Source organism: Galleria mellonella, unplaced genomic scaffold (genome assembly GCF_026898425.1).
Source record: "Galleria mellonella isolate WM207_F2 unplaced genomic scaffold, CSIRO_AGI_GalMel_v1 utg257, whole genome shotgun sequence".
Taxonomy (NCBI): domain Eukaryota; kingdom Metazoa; phylum Arthropoda; class Insecta; order Lepidoptera; family Pyralidae; genus Galleria; species Galleria mellonella.
In genome coordinates, this window is record NW_026442054.1 from 275,011 (window position 1) to 301,440 (window position 26,430).

Genomic DNA, 26,430 nt, shown 5'->3' on the forward strand with positions numbered 1-26,430 from the left:
TCTTTCCTGTGGATGTCGTAAGAGACGACTATGGGAGCTTATGATCAAGGGCTCGGCAGTAGCGTCTCTCTTAAAGAACTGCGGTTGTCAACCCGCCTGTCAAGCGTGGCAACTATTGGCAAAACCCCCTTTATGGGGGAGGCTATGTTTAGTAATGGATAGTTAACAGCTAATACAACAACATTCCTAGTATATATACTTATTGGAATCACCACTTTTTGCGTGACAATTGCAAATGTCGCCATTGTTAGAAAGAGATAGAACAAAAGTCAATTTCTAAATGTTCCTCGAAGGCGGAGGCGTTTACTGTTACAAGTATTTTTGTACGATTGAAACGAGAAATAGATCCCGTATCGAAAGCTTTTAAGATCCCCTCACGTTCGAGCGTGACAGATTTCGCTGACGCAACAGGGAATATGGCACTGAATTATATATAAAGTATATTGAAATATCAAATTATTTTGTACCCGCGACTCGGTCCGATTTCGTATTTTTTTTTAATTAAGATTGTGGAAGTTTTTATAGAAAAACGACAAATATATGAAATATATATATATATATATATATATATATATATATATATATATATATATATATATATATATATATATATATATATATATATATATAAGCCATATATATAATTTATACTAACACAGCAAATAAAAACTTGTTCTCTTTCTTATGTTCAACAGTTACGTTAGTGTGGAAAGCTGTATATATTTTGCACTTTTTCGAGCCTTGAAAAAAAAAACATTTTTAAGAGGATGACATTAGTTCCAATTTCAATTTGTACAATTTTTTTTTTCGAATATGTTAATTAACAAAATTTCCGGTTAAAAAGTTACTTTATAAACGAATATTGCCAGAAAGTAAGGGGAAAGAATGAGCCACCTTTAAGATAAGATACCCCAACGATAGGGAAAAGTTAAAGAGGCGGATTATAGAGGAATCGTACATAAGGAAAACAAAGACCGCCTACCGGCCACTATTGTAGACGATAATAGACCGAGGATAAGCAAGTGTTTACAGTAAATGTCGTTTATCCGAATAGGGGATTCTTTTTAGGCCTTATTTACTTTCCGCTTACCAGGGGACTTATATATAAAAATCCCGTGTCACGATGTTTGTTCACGATAATCTCCGAGATCGCTAAACCGTTTTTAATAAAATTTCGTAAACGTATCATCATATAGGTATACTGTTTGCTCCAACTTGAGGTTTTTTCCATTTATTAAGTGTATAAATAGAATGGTAGAAACGGCTCACCTGATGGTAAGTGACTACCGCCGCCCATGATCACAAACAACACCAGCAGCATTGCAGATGTGCTGGCGGTTTTTTAAAAAATAATATACTCTTTTCTTGAAGGTTATGATAACGTATCGATTCGGAAAACCCAAAACAATGTAACAAAACTCCGTTTTGGAGTTTAAAGTCACTGTCCGAACAAATATATCTCGCACAGTCCTGACATAATATGGGCCACCTCTTTCTTTCTCGTTAGAGTCGTAAGAGGCGACTAAGGGAACTCAATAGTCGAGGGATAGGTAGCAGTGTCCCTTACCAAACATCACCAAAATCTAACTGCGGTTGCCAGTCTGCCAGCCGAGCGTGGCAACTATTGGCAAAACCTCCCAATAGGAAGAAGGCATATGTTCATCAGTGGACAGTTATTAGCTGATATGAAGATAATGTATATAGGCGACGGTGACCACTTTCCATCAGGTGGGCCGTCAGCTTGTTTGCCATTCTAAGTTGTATAAAAAAAAAAAATCTGATATTTTTGTGCATTATAGGTTTTTGTATTTTATGCATGAAAAAATATTAATTCACTCTTGCGCCACCTGCCCACTTCTATCTGCTCTCCTTTAACCAAAGATTGTCTGTAAGAGATTGCCCTAGCGATACGACCGCCTTTTGTACCTTTATGTGTATATTTCAATCTGTATTTATGTTACTGTATTTCACTTGAATTATTCACTTGTCATTGTATATTTTTGTTTATGGTGCAATAAAGAGTTAAATAAATAAATAAATTAATGAATGGTAGGTGGCGATATTAGGGGGGGGGGGGACAACGTTTATAACAATTATTTATTTATCCTTACTAATGTTACATTACGATGAAACTGAGTTTGTTTGTTTGTAACCTTATAGCGCCTTACTGGCTTAGCCAATTACTATAAAATTTGGTACACACGTACTACTCGTATGTGGGATAGGGATGGATATAGACCTTACTTTATATTGGTCACTTACGGGACAAAGTCGCGGAAAAAAGCAAGTACTTATAGTAACCTATTGTAGTAATCTAGGTTCAAAATTGCACAGATTTTCCAATACATGCATTTGAAGAACAGGACGCAAAAGATACGAGCAAAGCAATGGGTTAAAGCTACTATACTATTATCTATTTATTGTGCAGTGCCTTTAGTATTGTAGGCGTTCAGAAGCAACGGTAACCACTTACCATTAGGTGAGTCGTATGCTTGTTTGCCACAACAGTAGTATAAAAAAAAATGTTTAGTAACAATAATACTTCAACCTTTACAAAATAGAATAACACAAGTTGAATTGATTCAATACGAAAGTTCCGAATTACCATGTACGGTAGCTTTATATTGCAAAGTAATACAAAATCCGGGATGTTATTTTGTAGCCGTGTATCAAAAACTTTTGCAATATGTAGTTAAGTGATTGAGCAGTTCCAACCGATGTCGACAAAGAGTCCGTTTTTAACTTTAAATGGTTCTGAAAAGTGTTATTTATTTTATTTCTCTTTCATGAAACTTAACTATAGCAAACAAACTAATTGCCCCCCTTATGAAATTGCTTGGGTACCTCTGTCCTATTCGTGGTCCAACTGTAAAGCAGTTGTGTTTGCATGGCTTTGTTTAGGTTTGAAGGGTGGGATATGGCGTGAATTTACAGGGTACAGAGGAATAACACCTGAGTCCTCAGGAATGGCAACGCATGGGGGGTATCATGGGTGAAACAGTATACTCTGTTATGTCCATGGTACTGCTCATGTCTATAGGCGACGGTTACCACTTTCCATCAGGTTTATAATGATAAGGTTATCATTATCATTATTAATTTTGCCACAACTTAAATTAAGTTTTTGCTGGGCAAAATCTAATTTGTAAACTAATGAAGACATACAACCTTATTTCTGACAGCACAAAATATTCCAGCTAGCAACGTGGCATTTTAAAAATTCAGCCAGTCTGTCCCTAGAGTACACAACCCTCCGACACATGTACTCAGCCATTGTCGAGCACTTCTATTTTAACACACCGGGCCCTAGGCCGGTACTTAACCCGGTTTCCACTTTAATCCCCGGCACACAAAGAATATTTAAAACAGAGTTTGCACAATTAGCAACGACAGACAGTTTAAGAGCATTTATATCTAAGCATTGTATCTTTCTTTGAGGGGAATGATAAAGAGTTTTTATTCATTCATAGCAAGTCTTATTGATTTATTTACTTTTTTTTCAACATTGAATGGCTAACAAGCTAACTACTTAGTAACAGGATTACCACTTTCCATCTGAAGGCCCTCTTAAGGTAACCGTGGCCTATAAACGTGATCAGTACCAAAAAATCACAGGATACATTGTGATGTCTTAAACATAGCTATTCCACTGATATATTACATTTTTCAAACCTTATTTCACGGTAAAAAGGGCGATAATCCAGTGATTGTATACAATCTCCAAAAAGTAATATATGTTCCTTAATCTGGATTAAATATATATTTTTTAAATATCCATACCTCCGATTATATTAATATTATAAAGAGGAAAGATTAGATTTTTTCTTTGTACTATTACAATTATCTATATAATCCCAAAAATTACTCAAACAATTTCAAAAATTCTTTCATCTATAGAAAGTCAAATTATTAGCGAGTAAAATAAGCCATATATGTGTAGATACGTGTACATAATTAAAAAAAAAACAGATCTTTAAGAAAATTAAAATAATGTAACCCAACATCCTAAACCTTTGCCCATTTTTGTTCATAAGAGATGTTTTGTCAATTGTTGCCACGTTTGACAAACAAGTTGGCTACCGCAGTTTGGCTTTTGATGATGTATTAAAAGGACACTGCTGCTCAACACTCGACCATAATCTTTGTCCATTAAAGCTAATATAAAATACTACACTAGGTATCCATCCGTACAAAGACGGGTGAATTTTTTTATTTTTATTTTATTTTTTATTGGCACATAAAACAGATTACAACCATAAGAAACTTAAGTAATAATTACATTTGTGATTCGGCTAGGTTATAATCCGATTATATTATGTGCACAGCTTGAGTAATTCATTAAAAGCAAACACATAATATAAAAAGAAATAATTAAAATGTTATATAAATATATAAAAGATAAAACTATATATATAAAAAAAAAAACATATTTTCAATCGTGTTCTACATAATAGAAATCAAGTTCTTCCTAAATATCAAATATTTTGTACCGAATATGTCGATGGATTTGTGGTCGAGCAGTAAGTCATTATAATGACGACACAGTCTTACCACAGGATTGTAATAAGAGGTGTTATTTTTGTAGACTTGCAATGTAAACAATTTATGAGTAGGATTACGTGCTTTGTACCTCGTATTAAAATTTAAATTAAGCAGTAGAGATGGAGAATCTATGACGTTATGGATGATTTTGTACAGATACAGTATGTCACTACGCTGACGACGCCTCTCTAAAGATGTAATATGAAAGTGTTCAAGCTTGTTTTCATAAGAGCTCAGTTTGCGAAGCAAGCCCGTTCGAAACGCGAGTATATTAAGGCATTTTCGCTGAACACTCTCAATACGATCACAATGTACTTTATAAAATGGAGACCAGATAACCGAGCCATACTCTAGAATACTTCTCACCAGTGATTGATATAGAAAAAGAAAACTGCTAGGATTTTTAAAATTTTTAGTTAATCTAGTAATAAATCCCAGCAGTTGGTTGCTTCTGTTTATAATACATTCATAGTGTGGTTTAAAAGAAAGTTGGTCGTCAAAAATAATACCCAGATCATTAGCGACATTTCTGCGTTCTAATATTTGTCCATTAATAGTGTAATTATAAATTAATTTTTGTGATCTGCGAGTGAAAGACAACACAAAACATTTACGTACATTTAGACCCATTAAATTATTAATGCACCACTCGGATATTGTATCTAAATCGTATTGAAGCAATTGTGAATCATTGAAATCTCTTATAGTACAAAAAACCTTTAAATCATCGGCATATAATAGCGATGGACACCTTAGTTTTTCTACGAGGTCATTAATGAAGATAATAAATAAGAGAGGACCAATATGAGAACCTTGAGGAATTCCTGAGGTTACAGGAACAGGTGAGGATAAGTGTCCATTGAGCGTAACTAATTGGCTTCTGTTAGCGAGGTATGACTCGAACCATCGAAGAAGACTACCATGAATACCGAAGTGTCTAAGTTTATTACAGAGAGTCAAATGGTGAACCCTGTCAAATGCCTTGGAGAAGTCCGTGTAGATAGAGTCAACTTGAGTTCGGGTAGCAAATGCTCTACAAAGGAAATCTTTATATTCAAGGAGATTGCTTATTGTAGACTTTTTTGGTATAAAACCGTGCTGGTTAGGTGTTATAAATTGTGAGACGTGATAGTAGAGTTCATCGTAAATTAGACTTTCAAATAGTTTGGCAAAGCTACACAATTTACTAATCGGTCTATAATTCTCACACATAGTAATATCACCAGACTTGTGAATCGGTACAATGTGTGCAATTTTCCAACAAGTAGGAAAAGTACCAGATTCTAATGATTTATTAAAAATAATACAAAGGGGTACAGCAAGTTCTTTAAAGCAGGAGATAATGAAGAAAGGTGGTATGCGGTCTGGTCCAGCTCCCTTGTTGGGATCTAGTTTTTTTATTGTACTCCTTATATCAGATTCAGTGAAAGAAATTATGTGAATTGGGTAGTTCGGTACAGTAGCTTTATAAGAGTTCGAGTTCGTTACGCTATAAGGATTGACAAATACAGAGCTGAAATAACTGGAAAATAATTCACTAGCTTCATTATAATTAGTAGATGTAGAACCGTTAAATTTAAGTGTAGGCGGTACGGCATAATAAGATTTTCTATTATGAACATATCTCCAAAAGTGCTTGACATCAGACATAAGAGATTCCTCTACTGATGATAAATAGTTCTTATGACACTCATTAATAAGTCTTTTGCATCGAGTTCTAAGAAGAGCGAAAGAATCATAGTCCCGGGGATTGCCAAATTTTTTATATCGTTTATGGTACTTATGTTTTTCAGACAGACACTTCCTTAACGAGCGACTAAACCAACAAGGGTACGAATGTGAACCAACTACTGTTAACGGTATATGTTTACTTATTAAATTTTCAAGTATTTTATAAAATGTCTCAGTTGCACTATTAACGTCTGCATATGACAGTACATTTGACCATTCGATGCACCCAAGCTCAGCTCTAATTTTTTCATAGTTACCTTTACGGAAATTCGGACGCTGGCATATTTTAGATTTGGGATGATTGAAACTATTTGAAGTGTGTATATCTATACAAAGACAGGGATGGTGTTCATCGATTCGAATAAGAGGACTCGCTGCATAAACCTGTAGGGTTGGCAAATTAGAAAGTACAAGATCTAAGTAACGGTTGTTTTTATTTGGTATATTATTGAATTGGTTTAGGCCACACAAAGATATAATATCAATAAGAAGGCTAGCTTTACGATCTTGGGGATCACTCGGTGTCATTGCCGCGTAATTAGGTGATCCAGACCATACGATACCGGGCGTATTAAAATCACCAATACACAAAAAATCACTCAATTCGTTAGAGCGTAACATTATATTCTGAATGTTATTATAAAATTCTTGCAACATTGTTGTTATTAAGTCAGGAGGTAAATAGCACAGACATAAATTTATCACCTTATTTTTTGAATTATTAGGAAAAATACTTAACCACAAATCCTCGACTCCACTTTCCCAACAAACCTGACGGACACATCTGAGATTCTTTTTTACTGCAATTGCGATTCCACCCCCTTCAGTTTTATTGATAAGAGTTGTGGAACGATCTCTGCGAAAGACATTGTACCGAGTATCGAGAAATTCAGCATCAAATACAGAGCTATTCAGATTAGTCTCCGTCAAGCAGATAACATCATAATTAGAATTTAAAATATTAATATACAATTCGTCCAGCTTAGATCTAATCCTATTGACATTTTGGTAGTACACAAACATAGATAATTAAAATAAGAAATAAAACAGAATTACAATATGCTAATATGACAAAAAAAAAAATACAAAAGTTTATAAAAAATAACGATATAATAATTATAGAATAAACGTGGAGGAGTGACCGAATTACAACCTGGCCAATGAATCTTCGTTTTTAATCGAAATACAGTTTGAGTTGTCGTCTTTACGCACATAAATGCGACCGTATTTCACCCAGACATACTTATATTTCTTTTCCTTTGCGACGTTTCTAGTTTTAGTATGCAGAGACTTGCATTCAGGCGACAGGTGTTCAGCGATATATATTCTACGTGTCTCACCAGAAACTCCTAAGTGAGTAGAGCTAAGCGGCTCATTTGCGTTGGTCTTATTAAATCGTGATACCGAGGATAGTATGATGTCTCGCAGGCGGGGTGTGGAGAGGGTTAATAATATATTTCTCGGGCGATTCGATGATGAGCTAATCTTAGCGACCCTTCGACAAGCAACAATACTCGACTCAATGAGCGGAACTTTTATTGTGTCGCATAAGTTTTTCGCAATATTTAAAACGTTTTCGTTTGGGGATTCAGGGACACACTGAAGCTCAACATTATGGCTGCGTGAAATCCTTTCTATAACTGAAACTCGGCCGCCCAGAATGCGTATTTCATTTTTTAATTTTAAATTATCAGTCTCCAGCGCTTTAATAACACTACATTTTTCTTCTAGTTGAATTTTCAAAGTATTATGCTCCTTATTTACAAACTCAAAAGAAGTATTAAAGTCACATTTCAACTCTTGTACTACGGTTTTCATTTCAGATCTGACCATTTTGTTTACATCATCCCTTAGTGCGGCACGAAAATCATTCATGAAACTCGATAAGGAAGATTGCAACTTGCTATCAAGAAGGTCACTAATTTTCTTCATTGTGACGGATTCTGATTGAATTATAGTGGGGTCAGATGATTCGGCTAGGGAATTTGAATATGTAGTGCTATTACGCTCAAAATTATCCAGAGACATGTTCATAGAAATGTCTGGAGATGGTACGTGATGCTGCCTAACGGGTGTGTTTGAATTAGATTTCTTACGTCGAGAAACATTACTGCATGAAGGGCACAACCAAGAAGTCAAATAGTCAAGACTCAGTGACAAAAAATGATCTTTGTTTATATTGAGACACTGGTGGTGGTATTTACCTTTGCACTGATGACATTGCATAAGACTGTCTCTTGTAATTTTCGTGTTACATGCATTGCAAATCATTATGAGATATTTACAAAAAAAAAAAAAAAAAATGTAAATAAATATATACGCAATGTTCTCTATCAAAGACCTCCGTGCAATATCTTAATTATGATATCTTTCAGCCAACCGCCCAAGCCGCAACATCAATATGCGTAAACGCAATCCAGGTTGATGGCTTAATCAATCTTATAGCTCCCGGATGACGCTGTATATATTTCTAATAATGTTCACAGTTATTTATATACTGTATATATATTGAAATGAGACTCGGCAACAAGGAGCAAGCACACACAGTTGCAATCCGGTCACTATTAACAACTTTCAACACATTTTAATGTTGAATAAAATTTTATTTATTTGGTTCACTACCCTACACATTTGAAATGACACTGCACTTACACTAGATATCTAAGTTTCCACTCAATTCGAGTTTACAGTCACTGTTTTATATTAAATTTTATATGAACAATATTATAGTTATAACTTAATACACTTTAAATAGAACGAGAGTTATGAAAACTAATTAAAAATAAATATTACTTAGAGAGCAAAAATACTGAATTACTAGTTAATAAACAAATTCAATGATAATGTACGAGGGCTACACTGAAAATGTTTAGAACTAGCTACTTGAAAGCAACATGATAAAAAAAATTGTTAAAATTTTGAAAATAAATAGAAATTGCAATCGCAAATAAAAGAAAACTTAGAGGAAAACATTTTATGGACGCCGAGGAATTGTGGCTACGTTTCAGAAGGCCGTCGAAGAGATCCCTAAGGACGAGTGGACAAAGTGCTTTTCTCAGTGGTTCTATCGGATGCAGCGATGTATTGACGTGAATGGACACTATTTTGAAAAGATAAAATCAACGTAAAAACTTGCTAATTTAATCAGTTTTTGATTTTCTAAGGACATTAAGTTTGACCCTCGTTGTACAAAATTGATTAGAATTTAAATACCATTTCGTTTACATGGAAATTTATAGATGGTATCATGAAACTTGAAAATATTAAGGAACAAAGAGAATGGAACACCATCTATTTTGTATTGACAATAACAAAGTTCAAGGTAAATGTATTATTATACGGTAGGTTTACAGGAAACTCTCTAAATGAAGGTGATGAACGCTCGAAAGCGCTGGAGCGCTGAAAGGTCAGCGGTTGGGGGTCGCCTGAACTGGGTCATACATGTGGGTCATTTATTGTAAAGCGAAATATTGAGCTCCATTCATCGGTTTTTAATTTATTAACGCTGCCTCGTATGTTGTTGAATTAATTAACATCCGATATTGATGTGCGTACCTGACAGTAGGGGTAAGTATTTTATAGCAATATTTATATATTTTAGTTACTATATACTGTCCCATGTAGTTAATCCTCGGTCTTCCTCTTCCTCTTTTGCCCTCTATCTTTCCTTCTATTATGCTCTTAAAAAAATCGTCATGTCGTATAAGGTGGCCGGCAAGGCAGATAAAGGAAACACTAGGCGTCATGTCGTATAGGGAGATAAAGGATATGGCCTGGGATAGAGCTGGCTGGAGGAAGATGCATGAATTAGTTGCACCGACAAGAGGAAACTCTTAAATGAAAATGAACTATATACTGATCCCAAGCGTATGCCCCACCTAAGCTTATGCCATAAGGGTTTGTACTGCCATAAAGTTTTGTCAGAATGAGGAAGAAACGCCGCAGCACTTAATTTGTAGCTGTAGCCCACTCATACATAAATGATATATCTCTATTGGAAAATACACTCTATATCCTAAAGAGATAAGAAACATCGCTACAAAAAACATCTTAAAATTCCTATCACTGATAGGAATTAGCAGTGACCTTAAAAAAAAAGGGCGAGCACAAAAGATCATGGAAAGGTCGCAGTGTCACAGGTTTGCCTGATAAAGCCCGTCTTTCAATAACATTAATAATCTTTACTATGATGTTTGTAGGTACTCGACACGAGTGTTTTTTTTTAATGGATGATAATGGAATGGTAACCCCACCTGTGCTATCGGTATACACCGGCGGGGCACCAGTACGAGATGATAGGTGAGGATGAAAGCAAGTTAGTTAGCCCTTCGTGGAGAATTCCAAGAGAAATAACCACGATGGTTTCCAGGGGGAACCGCGTGGAGCTCGACCTCATAGGGTACATTGCTAGCAATGAAGTTGCTAGATCCCATTACTAACAATCCCCCCCCCTCCCCCCTCCCCGACACGAGTGTGTAATTGTTATTGGAAACGTGTAGCTACCTCTTAAATATTATTATCAGTATATTGCTGACATTAAAGACGTAAAGTGATAATCCTATTTTATTTATTTATTCATTAGTACAAATATGTGTACATGGCGGACTTAATGCTAAAAGCATTCTCTCCCAGTCAACCATAGGGAAGTGTCGGAATACTCGAATGCGGTACTAGTAATTATTGATATACGTACATACTAAAATTACATATATAAACGAATATATATATATATATATATATATAATTAACAAATATACTTACACATATATAATATACACATTATTGAAACAACGTTTCTAACCAGGATATTTAGATTCGCCAGTCTGTCTATATAAAACGGAAATAGAAGACCGGAAGTGCCGTTGGCGGGGCGGAAGCCCTCATCTTAGTTCAATCAAACCCCATTAGGGTGTATATTACCACCCTTGAAGGCGAAGGTATGGTATTTACTTTGGGGAGACTGCACATTATATAATGAAGCGATGGACTAGGAAACGAAATTATAATATTATCAATGTAAGAGCGTCATGACCGCTCATTTACTATTATATACTATTATACCGTCGCCTATAGACATGAGCAGTGCCATGGACATAACAGAGTATACTGTTTCGCCCATGATACCCCCCCATGCGTTGCCATTCCTGAGGACTCAGGTGTTATTCCTCTGTACCCAGTAAATTCACGCCATATCCCACCCTTCAAACCGAAACACAGCCATGCAAACACAACTGCTTCACGGTTGAAACACGAATGAGACGGAGGTACCCAAGCAATCGACTTTTGTACAGAGTCTCCCTCTGGTAAATATTATATAATAATATTTATATATATATATATATATATATATATATATATATATATATATAGCCTATTTCACTCGCTGATAATGTAAATTTCTATACGTAAAAGAATTTTTGAAATCGGTCGAGTAGTTTTTGAGTTTCAATTTTTCAATTCAAATCAAATAAAGAAATCTTTTTTTTTCTCTAGTGGCACACAACCCGATATTTTTTTTTAATTGTTGATAATAGAATGTAAAATAGAATGGAGGATAAAAAGCCAGTTAGCCCAACGTGACGAATTCAACGATAAATTGGTCACGATATTTTCCAGGAGGAATCGCGTTGAGGTCGACCCGATAAGGTACATTATTATCGATGGTGACTTACCTGCCCATCAGTAACAATCTCTTCCCCCCACCCCGATATTAGGGTATATTTCCAAAAATCAAATCGAACAGACACGACAGTAATAATCAAAATACCTCTTTTCTCGTTTTATTTAAGAGCTTCAGTTAATTCATGCATTCTCTTCCAGCCAGCTCTATCCCAGGCCATATTTTTGACCTCCCCATATGACATTACACCTAGTGTTTCCTTTATCTGTCCCATGTAGTTATTTCTCAGTCTTTCCCTTCCTCTTTTGGCCTCTACTTTCCCTTCTACTATGCTCTGTATAAAATCTGCATATAAAAAAGTGAGTGCGACAAAAGACAATAGGGAATCTTCAAAAATATTAACAGAATTGACAAATAAGGGAATCTTTGGTAATAATTTGATAACACCTGTGCGAATCCGGGACGAATACTAGTAAACTTTAACATAAACATATAAAAAGAAGTTCTTAGCTGCCAGTCGCCACCAGTCAGTGTAGAAATGGGATCGAGAGAAGAAAATTGTTAATAACAGGACTAGCAACCCGAATACTAACAACAAATACCAAGTCGGTCTCGACGCGGATACCCTGGAAACCATCGTGATTAATTCCTGGTGAATTCACCACGATGTCCCAACTGACTTAACTTCATTGTTACCTATCATCCTTCACTAGTATACCAGTGCAACTCAGAAGCAGAGTTACTAATCCATTTACATTAAGAAAAAAACTTCCTACCTATTAGCTCTACTTAATCTAGGTATCACATTTTTGGTTCTAAAATGAACGCAATATTCCGGATACAATTCGGAACGTACACATACAGAAGATGCGAGTTTCAACGGGTTTCCTAGTTACAAGAGATAATTGCCCGTTGCCAAGGGGACTTCGTGAACAATGGGGCCCCCTGATAAATTTTCAGTGTAGTTATCCGAAACGATCTTATTCCATACTGAGCCTCTAATCTTGGAGAACGTGAATGTAATCTACAATTATAGTGATTGTACGGCACTTGTTATTTATTATTTTAATTAATTTTTTTTGCTTTTCAAAAAAAAAAGCTTGGATTCCAATAGTTATATAATTAATATGAGGTCAACACAAGTGTGCTGAACGTTGGCCTCCCCTGTTCAGGGGTTTTGCCAGTAGTTGTCACGCTTCAAAGGTGGGTTGGCAACTTCAGTTAGGATTTAGAGATGTTTTAAGAGGGACGCTGCTGCCCATCCCTCTACTATTAAATTCCCTTAGTCGCTTCGTACGACACCCAAGGGAAAAGATGGGGTGGTCCATTCTATACCGGGAGCACACGGGGACACAAGAGTAAACCCTATTAATTGCAACATAGAATTGTAAAAATCTGTTCAGAATTAGTAACATAATTGCAAAAAATATTAAAAAAATTCAAACGAATTGAGAATCTTTATTTCTTTTGGATGTTGCTTAAAAATTAATTACTTTATTTCCATAAAAAAAAAAAAAAAAAAAAACAAAAATTGCACCAAACAGATAAGAACCAAAAACAAAAAAAGATACTTATTCTATGTAATACACTACTGGAGTAAGGGGTGGCGCCCTCTTCAGCAAATGTTTGGGATCTAAGATACATCTACGAGTATATACACAAAGGCTTTTAACTTATAACATACCTGGTTTCATTGAATTCGAAAAACGAAGCACATGTGATTTAAAAAAAAAAAAATATTTCAGCTCTGCAAAATGCAAAAGCAATATTCCATTTGGTAAATTGAAAATGTCCCGTTATCTGGCACTCAGCCAGAAATAAGCCAGACATGCCACTGCAGGTGTGAGTAGTCAGATTACTGCAGCCATTTTAATACGTAGGATTTCATGTTTCTAGAACGTGAGGCTTATTATTTAGATTTTTTGGATCATAATGAAATGGCAACCCCACCTGAGTTGGTGATACCAATAATAAATAGATGAGGATGAAATTAGGTCAATTTCTTCGTGATGAATTCACAAGGAATTAACTACGATAGTTACTAGAGGAGTGGGCGTGGAGGTTGACCCAACAAGGTACATATATTGCAAGCAATGAGTCTACTAGTGTCCGTTACTAACAAAACCCAATACCCCATTCTGGTTGTACTTAGTCGGTATTGCTTATATAACGCCAATTAATTTTATCAGTAAACAAAACTGCAACTCTTCGAAACTGCAGTATCCCTTCATTCTTTTTCTACCGAATTCCTCACTCACTCTTTACTCACTCTCAAATCCTCCCTCCCTTTTCTTAGACACTTGTAAAACTAAAAGCCAATACCTTGGGTAATATGGATAAAAAACATATTAAGCTGATCCCAAATAATTGGGATAAGGGCAAGAAGATGATGATGAATTCTATAAGTAAAATATGTTGAAATTAAAACAAAAGCAATCTCACATTTGGTAAATAGAAACATTCCGTTATCTGGCACTCAGTCAGAAATAAGCCAGGCACGTCATTGTAGAATTGAGAAGTGGGGTTACTATAGCAATGGATATAAGCCAGCTTTTACATTTCAAGCCCCTATCAGATTCATCTCTCAGGTTCCTTAAAAACTTTCTAAATTAAGGAGAACTTTTATATTAAATAATCATGTCTGCATTTAATTTCACAAAGTTTCTCTCGGATTTGCTTTTTACGACTTCAAATAAACTGAAGTTCTAAATTTGCTCATAATTTTTTTCCATATGTTACTCGATATCCTCGCCAATGCAAAACCGATTTAATAATTCGTTTTACAAGCAATATTGTTTACTTCTATATTAAACCCATAATAATTTAGTAACTATTTAAATGGCCGTATTTTTACATTTTGTTAAAATAATCCTGTCTTTTGATTTACATCTTAACGCCTATGTTTTCTACATGTAATTAAGGGCAAAAAATATTTTTCTTCTTCTACTTGTTTGCTATTCGAAATCATAAATATAATCATAACATCCTGGCATCGATATCCATTCGAGTGCCTTTTAATTATGCTTAAGCACGTCGTAGGAACTTTTTGCATGTTCCGTTGAGAAGAACAGAGCTAGCAAAACACTTCCTCTTCCACTGGCATTGATTCCATTCAATGGTGTCAAAAGTCAATACCTGGACTAGGGGGTAAAACGGATTGTTAGTAATGGGGATTAGCAGCCTTATTGCTAACAAAAAAACCCTATCAGGTCGACCTGCTCTCGATTCTCCCTGGAAACCATGATGATAAATCAATCACGATGGTTTTCAAGGGGAACTGTTGATTTTTCACTATGGGCTAATTGACCTGTTTCATCCGCACCTATCATCCCTCACTGGTACCCAGGCAGTGTATACCGATAGCGTAGGCGTGGTTACCATTTCATTATTGTCAAGTAAAAAAAAGTATCCGGACTTGCATATATTGACTTATAAACTTGTCGAGTTTCACAGAATGGTAATAAATTATTTAGAAAGTGTCCAGCAATTAAATTTAATTGTTTCGTACATTGTTAAGCGAGCGAATTAGGAAACTGTGAAGCACCCTTCGATACGAGATACTCTCACTGCACTGTCCTCAATAAAACTGTATAGGTTAAAGGTAAATGTACTATATACTGTATAAAGTTACATTTTATATACTTCCATTAGCCCTCACAATGGCGCTAATGAAACGGACGCGTCAAAGTATACATCATTAGTCGAATTGCCCGGGGTATGTTTGATCGTTACATTTTATGGTCGCAGCTTTACCAGAGTATCGGTACGTGACCGTAGTCCTAAAGTGCCTCGGATGATTGGTATCCTTGTATTATTAAAAGAAATAGGGTTTTACGCTTTGGTCTGGTCCTGATTGAAACTTTGCAATTGATTTGGCAGGAAAAACAAATTGGCTGAATATCTTTTATTATGACGAAATGGTTAACAAGCAGACGGTCCAACTGATGGTAAGTGGTAACCATCTTTTTTTTAAGTTAGAGATGCATTTATTTAGGCATCTTGGCCTCGCTATTTGATACGGATTGAGAGATGCCCATCATATTCACTAGCAGAGCACTTTTTAAATAATCATTTAGAAACATTGAAAAAATTTATTTGTTTTTTTTATTGTCAAATAATTGCGACTTTGAACACTTCGGAAAGCAAAGTTTCAAAGATACAGCTTGATGCAATGCAAAATATAGTTGTAAACACGATTACAGGTTTGAAATCCAAAAAAATATTTTTTTCTAATGTCTTCTAAACATTTCAAAGTTCATTAATATGATTTGTCACGACATTTCTTCAGTATATTTATGAAAATCTACTCGGTCTGTTTACGAAAATATACTTGTATTATTTATTTTTGTGTAAGGGGAAAAGAGAAAATTGATATTTATTCGTTTTCAACAGGATTATATCGTGAGTGACGATGAATAATCGGTTTTGTTTCGCGCGAACACCGTCGCGCGCCCTCTTTTACGGCTCTGGCCTAAATCTATAGCAATACCCGCTCTAATCCTTTTCATTCATAACAGTTCAAAGCGGTTTAATCCATTTACCGTGCCAGGAATACATTAGACATAAATTATAGAACATCATAATCGTGGGTCACGCCGCGAAACGTGACGGGTCGGGGATATATCGGGACTGATATTTTTGGGTACGATATTTAATTAATGTTCAAGCGACACCCGATTTTTTCGGTTTTCCATTCGTCTGAATTGTTTTTATATATTTATCACGCAGTACATTGTTAATTCTGAATCTGTTTTAGATTTTTAAAATCTATAATGTTTCCTGGGTAGGAGTTACTCATCATATTTTCAATCACTGACTCTAAAACGATTTAAAACTGACGTCCTATTTGAGTCGCAGACGTCACTATGCTACCTGGTCTATCGCCATGTTTGCTCCACATCAATTCGTTTACCTCATTATTTGTTCATTACAAAACCAGTTTTTGAAATAATAAATCAGAAATAATAAAAATTGTTCAATTTCGGTACCGCACACGTGATATCCATAGGGCAAACGGCCATAGGCTACGGTAACCCCGTTAACGATCATTCGGTTCATATGCTTATCTGCCACCATAGTAGTAAATTCTAATCTTCTTTATTCAATAGACTTGTTTACAAGCACATTTAAATTGTCTTTTTTTTATGAATACAAGGTTATAAAAAAAATGTTTTTGGAAACCAACAGATAATTGCGACTTCATCACACTTCGATAAGCTAAAGTACTCGTATGAGAGATTTTAAGGGTAAATAAGGGTGCCCTAATAGTAAAACTTTTTTTTTATACCACTGAGGTGGCAAACAAGCATACGGCCCACCTGATGGTAAGTGGTTACCGTAGCCTATGAACACCTGCAATACTAGAGGTATTACGCGTGCGTTGCCGACCCTGAAGAAACCTCTTTACCCCCCTTTTGAAGAATCCCATACTGTAGTCTCTTGGGAAAATCTCGGCAGGGAACTCATTCCACAACCTGAGTGTTCGTGGGAGGAAACATCTCTGAAACCGCGCAGTACGCGACCATTGAGGCTGTAACTTAATCAATACATTCCATTGCTTCTCTATAGAACGGATAAGTTATATTGAGTGAAGACAACCGGATTTACAAGAGCTAAGTTCAAGAATGTACTCACGTTCTCCTCGACGGTCTTCTTGATCTTGGCGCTCGCCTCGCTGACCTTGGCGCCGGCCTTGTTCACCGCCGAGTATAGGAAGTTGCCCAGCGACTTGGCGCCGGCCACAGCTTTCGTGGTCACTGTAACAATACCATATATAAACGTAAGGATAGACAAACTTGGGCAGGAGAAGTACTCGTATACTTTCCTTTGTACATGCGGCAATGCTGTTAAATGTAGCCTGCTTCCCTTATATAAGTTGGTAGGGTTGTCACAAACTTATTCGCATTTAAATTGATAAGTCATTAAACAAAATTAGACAAGAAATACTAGATGGCGCTGCAATCGAGACTTATGGTTTTTGTTGATTATTTTGTAATTAAAATTAATTTGAAGTAAAATTTCTAAATTCGTGAGTGATCTGTATTATTATGTACGAATGTGAAGTGCCAAATAATACGCAATATTTTCCTGAATGAATTATAATTTACATAAACGCTGTCTCAGGCTAGTATGTATTTTTTTACAAAGTTGTACAATACAAGAGAATAATGACAAAAGTTATAATAAACTATTACTATATCGGTAAAAAATAAGTAACACCATTCGCCAATTTGAAAATTTTACCTCAAATTATATTTACTTACAAAATAATCAACAAAAATCACAAGTTTCGATTCCAGCGCCATCTAGTATTTCGTGTCCAAACTTGTTTAGTGATCAACCACCATAACAAATAATTTTAGATATAACCCACAACACATGTATGAATGAGTGTCTGTTGCTTAAAAGACTTGACTGGTTAAGCTCTTAAAATGAGATTAGGTTCTTTATACAGGGTGAAATCAAAATCGTTAGCAGGAGGTTAAACTAAGAATCTACACATATTACATCATATACTATATCAGCCGTTAACTGTCCACTGCTGAACATTGATCTTCCCCAAAAGAGCAGTTTTGCCAGTAGTTGCCACGCTTAGCAGGTAAGTTGGCAATCGCAGTTAGGCTTGGTGATTTTTAAAGAGAGACTACTGCTCATTTCTCGACCATTAAATTTCCTTAGTCGCCTCTTATAAGACCCACGGGAAAGGAAGGGGTGGCCCATTCTATGCCGGAACCATATAGCGTCTATTGTACATATACTATAGGACATAATAAGATAAAAATTTCGGGAATCGAACATTCAAAAACGTCAAATATTTTGAGTGTTCCATACAAATTTAACAACACGCCGTGTTACTATGAGAGACTCAACATCTCTTGTATTTTTTTTTTGTTATTTTTTAATAAAAATATTCCATTTCGCTGGTAGAAAACCGCTTTCAAAGGATGCTAATGATTTAGATTTTATCCTGATGATGATGATTTAAACAAAGTAGATAGATACCTTCCAGGACACAAGCAAAGATTTAAAAAAATAAGTAATTGGGAAATAATAGAAAAAAAAAACAAAATATTAGAAAAGAAGAAAAAATAAAAACAAAAATACTAACGTTCTTGCATATCCGGAACCTCAATAGCGTCTACTGAGAATATTCTACTCTGATGACCTGGAATTTGGGGAAAAATAAAAAAATAATATCTAGCAAGCATATAACAAACACATAATAAAGAGAAAATAAAGGACTAGGTAAAAGAAAAAAAAAGCTAAGGAAATGAAAGGAACCGATTCGACTATGTAAATCCTTAAAAAACATATTTAAGAGGAAATTTGGTTCATCAAGCTACATATTTTATATACATATTTGTAAAATTTTTCAAATTGACTTAGTAGATTTTAAAATACAATTTTGCACAAATCCGACAATAATAACAACAAAAAAATTTTATAATAAATATTTAACTAAAGTACATACTAAGTAGCAATAATATGATCGAGGGCGGGAAAAAAAAACAACTCGAGTTCACTTCTCCATACAAAGGTATTAAAACTCCTAGAGTTAGTACCTGTTTAAGATCGAAGAGTTATCCAGACTGCTTCCAACAGCAGATCAGTATCAGATAGGGGAGACAGCACCATTTCATCTACCGTCCAGTTTGTTAACTCTTTTTCCTAATTCGCCTAATAATATTAGGCGAATCTAATAGCCTAGTTATGAGTTCAACAAAGCGGTACATACAAATGTCCTTACCATTGCCAACGCCAGCAGGCTGGTCCTCGGTCGGGGTCCCGCCGGTGGATGCTGGTCTGCTGTCCGCACCACCAGTTGCGCTACACACATACCGAAGCATTGATAAGGTTCATGAAGTCACAGAGAGATGTCCAGTGACATCTCTTATATCATAATATAAACATTATGTAAAAAAATTTTTGGTGGTTTCGACAGTTTGTTACCGTATTAAGTATTACCCACTTAGACAAGTGTCAAATGATAGGTAATTTTTTGTTAGAATTAGGCATGGGTATTGATACCGCTCCAATATCTATACAGGGTGAAAGGAACAGGTTTTTTTTTAATGGATAATAATGGAATGGTAACCCCACCCGCGCTATCGGTATACACTAGCGAGGCACCAGTGAAGGATGTTAGGTGAGAATGAAACAGGTCAGTCAGCCTGTCGTGACGAGTTCAACAAGAATTGTTCACGATGGTTTCCAGGGGGAACCACGTGGAGGTCGACCTAATAAGGCATATTGCTAGCAATGGGGCTGTCAAACTCTGTTGCTAACAATCCCTTCCCCCCACCCCCGAAAGGAACAGATTGGCCAAAACGAAAACACCTGTATCAGATGAATGGTCTGAATAAGATGCCGCGCTTCTTCAAAGGTACTTTTCGTACGCTTGTGGCTTTGACCTCAAACAGCTGATTCCACGCGTCGCAGTAGAATTTTAATACGAATACATTACTGTTTTTTACTATTTCATAGTATTTCACTATAAAATGTTATTATTTCTTTATGACATAATATCATCAGATTACATGATTTTAAATGAAAAAAAATTTGATATTTTCCGGAAAGAATTTTGACTGGTTTTCAATTCAGAATCAAAATCGGAATTTACTGTTTTAGTTTTACCAAACTTTCGCTTACAGGGTATTTTTTTTATACAACTTAGAATGGCAAACAAGCTGACGGCCCACCTGATGGAAAGTGGTAACCGTCGCCTATATATATAGACATGAGCAGTACATAACAGAGTATACTGTTTCGCCCATGATACCTCCCATGCGTTGCCATTCCTGAGGACTCAGATGTTATTCCTCTGTACCCTGTAAATTCACGCCATATCCTACCCTTCAAACCGAAACACAGCCAAACACAGCTGCTTCACGGTTGAAACACGAATGGCACAGAGGTACCCAAGCGATCGACTTTTGTATAAAGTCTCCCTCTGGTATATTGGGTTCTTTTGGACATTGATGACCGAATGAATGGATGACATTTCTATAATAATTTCGATCGGATTCTTAATTTCTACATTAGGTATAGAATAACAGATATCTAACATATTCGTTGTTGGAGACGTACATAGATATTGCAACTAAAATACATAGATATTAGTGTATATTACCGACCCCTAGTTAGTACAGAATTTTATTGCTAACTGTGTATAAATATTGCATTGGATTTAACCATAGTATTAACTGTTATAACTACTATTGGGGATTGTAATAATTTTAGTGTAGATAATTAGCGATTATACAAGCAGTTAGCGATCGAATAATAAAGAGTAAGGCAGCGCATGTCACCATCTCATTCTATCTCAACGACTCGGTAGCGATAACGAATCTGTCGATAGATTCGTCTGCCAGTCGTCTAAGGGCGGTAAGAGTAATGTTTATTCGCAAAATATTGTTATTTATTTTACCAAGTACAATATTGAATTTAATATAATACAGTATACACATTTCCTGGAAAGTACGAATTCAATTAATTAACTTGTAGCCGAGCTTGTACTCTGTTACCTGTGTACTTAATTAGGTAACAGACTGTATCAACTAATTAGATTGTGGTCTGGGCCCATAACTAGGTATAGTTTTACTATTAGAGAGAGATAAATGATAGAAATATATAAACGTAATCAAAATAAAGACAATATCATTACTGTTTTAAAGAAACACAGGAATTTTATTTAAAAGTAAGTAGATATTCTAGATTATACATTTAAGTTTTTAGTGGAATATTATAAAAATTAAAATTTTTAATGAAATTGATGGCAATACTAAAGAGAATAATATATTAGTATAAATGTATTATAATTTATTTAAAAACATCTATATATAAATTGACATATATCGGCAAGCCGATGTTATAAAAATGTCGCCATATATACTTTTCTCTTTCTATAGTATGTAATCTAACAAAGACAGTATTTATCATAGACAAGATATATCAACGTCACCGATATTTAATAAGATAACGGAAAAACTTTCGGACAAAACTAGTAAGTTGCATTGTCTTTGGTTACTTGAATTGGTAATGTCGCGATATATATATATTATATATATATATTATTATTATTATTAATAGTTTGAAAAAATAATATTGTTTCCATAGTGTAACCGGTAACACACTCAGATAGAATAAATCCAGAATCCAGACATATGGATTCGAATTTCATTAGAGAGATTCGTCGAAAGATATTTTTGCAACCTATTAAAAATTTAGGATTCCTAAATGCAAGATTACGCATTAAAAATATTTTCAAATAGATATAACAACTTATCTAAAACGGGTATATGTATCATCTGTGACAATTATTTTTTAAACAACTTAGAATAGCAAACAAGCTGACGGCCCACCTGATGGAAAGTGGTAACCGTCGCCTATAGACATGAGCAAGTATCATGGAAATAACAGAGTATACTGTTCCGATCGATCGAAAATCCGTCGTTGCTTCGGTAACCATCTGTAAACATTATAAACTTCGGAGATGCTGGAACTTGACAGGTGCATCCATCTCTAATGTCCAGGAAATATAGGAGCACTCAATTAAAACACCCTTAGTTGATACTCCAGTTTTTCTACCTTCCGATCTTGTATTACAAAAATACCTTTACTACACCATCCAAATCCATATCAGCCGTTAATTGTCCACTGCTGAACACAGATCTCCTCCCATTTGGGGAGGGGGGAGGGGGGAAGGGTTCTTAGCAGTAATTGCCATGGTTGGCAGACAGGTCGGGAACCGCAGCTAGGTTTTGGGGGTCTTAAGAGTGACGCTGCTGTCCACCCCATTAAGATTGGCAAATACGCGATTATTATTCTACAATTCAGACAATTGCTCATTAAATTGTATGTATTCAATCAAAACCTGTACGTGAATACTTAATACGGTAACAGATTGTACGAGTGCATACACATATTTTAGTTCAGCCAAATGCATCGAATACGTTCATAATCACAGCCTAAATTAGTGATTCTTATCCGGACTCCAGGGACCACCAGTAGTTCGAACGAAGCCATCCGAAAAATTTAATGACGAAGCGCAGCGTAAGTTGCGCTACTCTATGTTACTAATTATGTGTGTTTTGTTTACAGGATTGATGGAAGATCCCTTTATTTATTTGGGCCCAAACAGTTTTTTTTTTTTAATGGATGATAATGGAATTCTACACGATGAGCTAACTGACCTACACTTATCATCCGTCACTGGCAGAGTTACCGGCGCTAACGGTATAATACACTGGCGGGATACCAGTAAGGAATCATATGTGTGTGATAAGTGAGAATGAAAGGGCAGGTCAATTAGCCCATCGTGATGAATACACGTAGAATTCAATACGCGGGACCAAATAATGGTCCATGGCAAAAGAGAAACTTTATCAAATGGTCTCTCCACGAGGTTAGATCGATGGTTCGACCTCAACAGTCGCATAGAAAAAACAATTAGGCAAGAACCTTATTGGGGCATAAAATAAAATACATAAGATTTAATTCATAAGCGATTTCCCTACCTAACCATTAAAGCAGGGGGAAAGGGATTGTTAGTAATGGAGACTAAGAATCCCATTGCTAGCAATATGCTAGCGACCCAGCCAGGTCGACCCCCTCGCAGTTTTCCCTGGAAACTATCATAGTTAATTTCTTATGAATTGATCATGATGGGCTAACTGGCCTGTTTTCATTCTCATCGATCACTCTTCACTGGTGCTCCGCCAGCATATCCCGTTATCGCAGGCGGGGTTACCATTCCATTTTCACCCATCAAAAAAAAAGTCCTATATGTACATGTGTGTATCTGTAAGGTGTAATGTTATTACTACCTATCAGCTGGTCCGCCAAGTTATTCGCTATTCTATCGCTATAAAAACTTAAGACCAAAGTAAAAATGTCCACCCGTGCGAAGCCGGGACGGGTCGCTAGTATATAATAAAATACTCCTCTATATTTTCCTTTCTACCTATCTACCCGTGCGAACCTGGAAAGGAGCACTAGTAGCTTACAAATTAGCAATTACGCGCAATCATTTTCGAGGTAGATTAATTTACAAAAATGTAATTTGTAACTCCTAAATCATTCTGCTGATGCAGGATCAAAATGATTAACGCTGATGGTTCGCTAATCGCTTTTACGAAAATATAAACATAAAATAAGACACGTAATCAGGGAGTCGAGTCAGTTTAGAAAAGTGAGTTCCCTAAAGTCCTTAAAGTGTCAATTAAAAATCGAACCCGGACCTTGGACACGCAAAGCGACGCGTCTACCACAGTACCACGGAGATTGTTACCTCGATCTACGAAATTTAATTACTATACAAACCCCTTTGTTAGTAAAGTTCCTCCCCTTGAGATACAACTGTCAATGAATAGGCAAATAGATGCGTAGTTTTAGACAAATAGTTCTCTACACACACGCACACACAAATGTTTGCGTTTCCACCAACTGGGGACAAAGAGTTAATTATTCCTTTATGATGTTCACGGGCTGGATGCGAAACAAACGGGCGCATCGTGTTGGAAGTTTCGGGCATCATATAGAGTTTAAAGCAATTATTTCAAAAGGATTTAAACAAAGTATTTATTATTTGAAGGTTCAACTTCTCTGTACGCGACGGTTATCATTTGGATTGTTAACTTGTTGCCATTTATAGTAAACAGCAAAGTGTCATCCTAAGAAAATTTTTGTGTGATTACTGACTAACAAGTATTAAGAGTTATCGACATACTAGCGCCATCTCTTACTTGGTACTAGCATATACCCATAATCAGCTGAAATAAAAAACAATCAATACAATGACTAAGCAATAAAAATTAATATGATAAAACAAATGGGAAAAGACATTAAAATTTTTTCCACGGCTGATTCAATCTGATGCATGTGACTGTACCGAAAAGATTAAAAAACATACAATACAATAGGATGCACAACAATGATAAATAAAAAATGGGGTTTGAGCAGAATAAATGAGTTTATAAAACTCGGTGTGTGCTTCTAGAAGGCCGTTAAAATGATTAAGACGGTTACACACAATAAAAGAATTAAAAACTGGTGATTATATGACATTTATTTGCACTTCGGACAACTATGTGTAAGCGGCTTAATTCATTCATTCAACTGAATTAAAAACTTTTATGTTATTTCCATTGCCTTGGTAAAAAAAAGTAAGTCAAGTAAAATAACTATTAATTGAAGTTGTCTATCGCTAATGACTGAGTAGAAATGAGTGGAAAAATGTATTACAAAGTACTTGTAACAGCAACATAGTCAATTTATTCTTTTATCTACAAAAAAAAAAAAAAAAATTATAATATTAAAAATCTGTGAAAAGCAAACCCCATGCAGACATAGGTGAAAAAACATAATACAATTAAAAAAAATAAAACTGCGTTTCGTTTATTCATTTATGCACTATGTTACGAAAAAAATTATGTAATCAATAATTGAATTCCAGGGGTTTGCCCACGTGATTTAAAATAAAAAGTACTCTGTGTAAATTCAAGTTCGTTAAAGCGCCAAATTTTAATTAAATAAACGTTATAAAGTATTTTGTGGAAAGTAGTTGACTCGTTTCACCAATCATCATATATATCACAGATAGGGAATATCAAGAAAATGTTGGATGAAAAACTTGCATCACTTATTCATCCAACTTTTTTTTTTATTTTACTATTATAAAAAAAAATTGAAAATGCGTGTTGTGGTGACTGAAGCAGTGATTATTACTAAAATAATTATTTAAAAAAAAGTTAAAGCAACTTTATAATAACTACAGCATAATTTCCGAATTCAGTGCTTGTGTGACTCACTTGTGAAAAGCATTGAATATTGCTTGTGTTATTTAAAAAAAAATATAATGAAATTGCATTAATTAATACAAAAGTGGCCATATTTAAGTTGGCTTTATTCTTTATTATTTAATTTGTAAATTACATTTTATGTATAAAAATTTATTACTTTAAAATTAGATATCATAGCTTTATATTATTACAATTAATATATTGTTAAAAGTCACAGAATCCTGTTTTCCCTCTGTAATATAATGGCTTTTTCACATTTTCTTTTAAATATTTTGAAAAAAGTCCAAATTCAACATTGGCCTGTGTTTTATATTATCAATAACTTTTATTGATTTTTAAAAATTCTTTATGATATTCCTTAGTACCATATTTTATAATAAACTAAATTATAATTATTTTTTTTTGTAAGGGTAATCTTTAATTGTATGTGTAAAGAAGTTGAAAAAGAATAATGAGAATCTATCATAATCTCTTAAAATGCTGGTGTATTTAATTTTTGAGAATTATAAAAGCTTGCAATTTGGGGTTAGTGCTTCTAAGGGTCAACACTGACCTACAGGATGGCACTAGATAAGCAATTGAAAATTCATAAGGTAAGGTTTTATTCACATATTATATTTAATATATGTTATTTATACATCTGTTTGTTAAAATACTAAATTCATATTTTTCTTACATATTAGATCCTTATAAACCTTTAAGAGCTCTTTCTTAAACTTCTGTGGTAAGAAAATCACA

At 35.0% G+C, this 26,430-nt stretch overlaps 1 protein-coding gene across 6 annotated transcripts in view; it reads right to left on the bottom strand.

Moving 5' to 3' along the window:
• The window catches only part of LOC113519293 (synapse-associated protein of 47 kDa), a 107,026-nt gene that overhangs the window by 78,661 nt on the left and 1,935 nt on the right, over positions 1-26,430 (bottom strand). For 4 of the 6 annotated variants that reach the window (XM_052894956.1, XM_052894951.1, XM_052894953.1 and 1 more), the window contains exons 3-5: positions 19,641-19,720; positions 19,002-19,058; positions 17,528-17,649 (exon numbers count right to left, since the gene is read on the bottom strand). In XM_052894956.1, the coding sequence (XP_052750916.1) occupies positions 17,528-17,649; positions 19,002-19,058; positions 19,641-19,720 (259 nt within the window). The remainder of the gene's footprint in view (positions 1-17,527; positions 17,650-19,001; positions 19,059-19,640; positions 19,721-26,430) is intronic. The other 2 variants (XM_052894954.1, XM_052894955.1) reach the window with 1 other exon arrangement.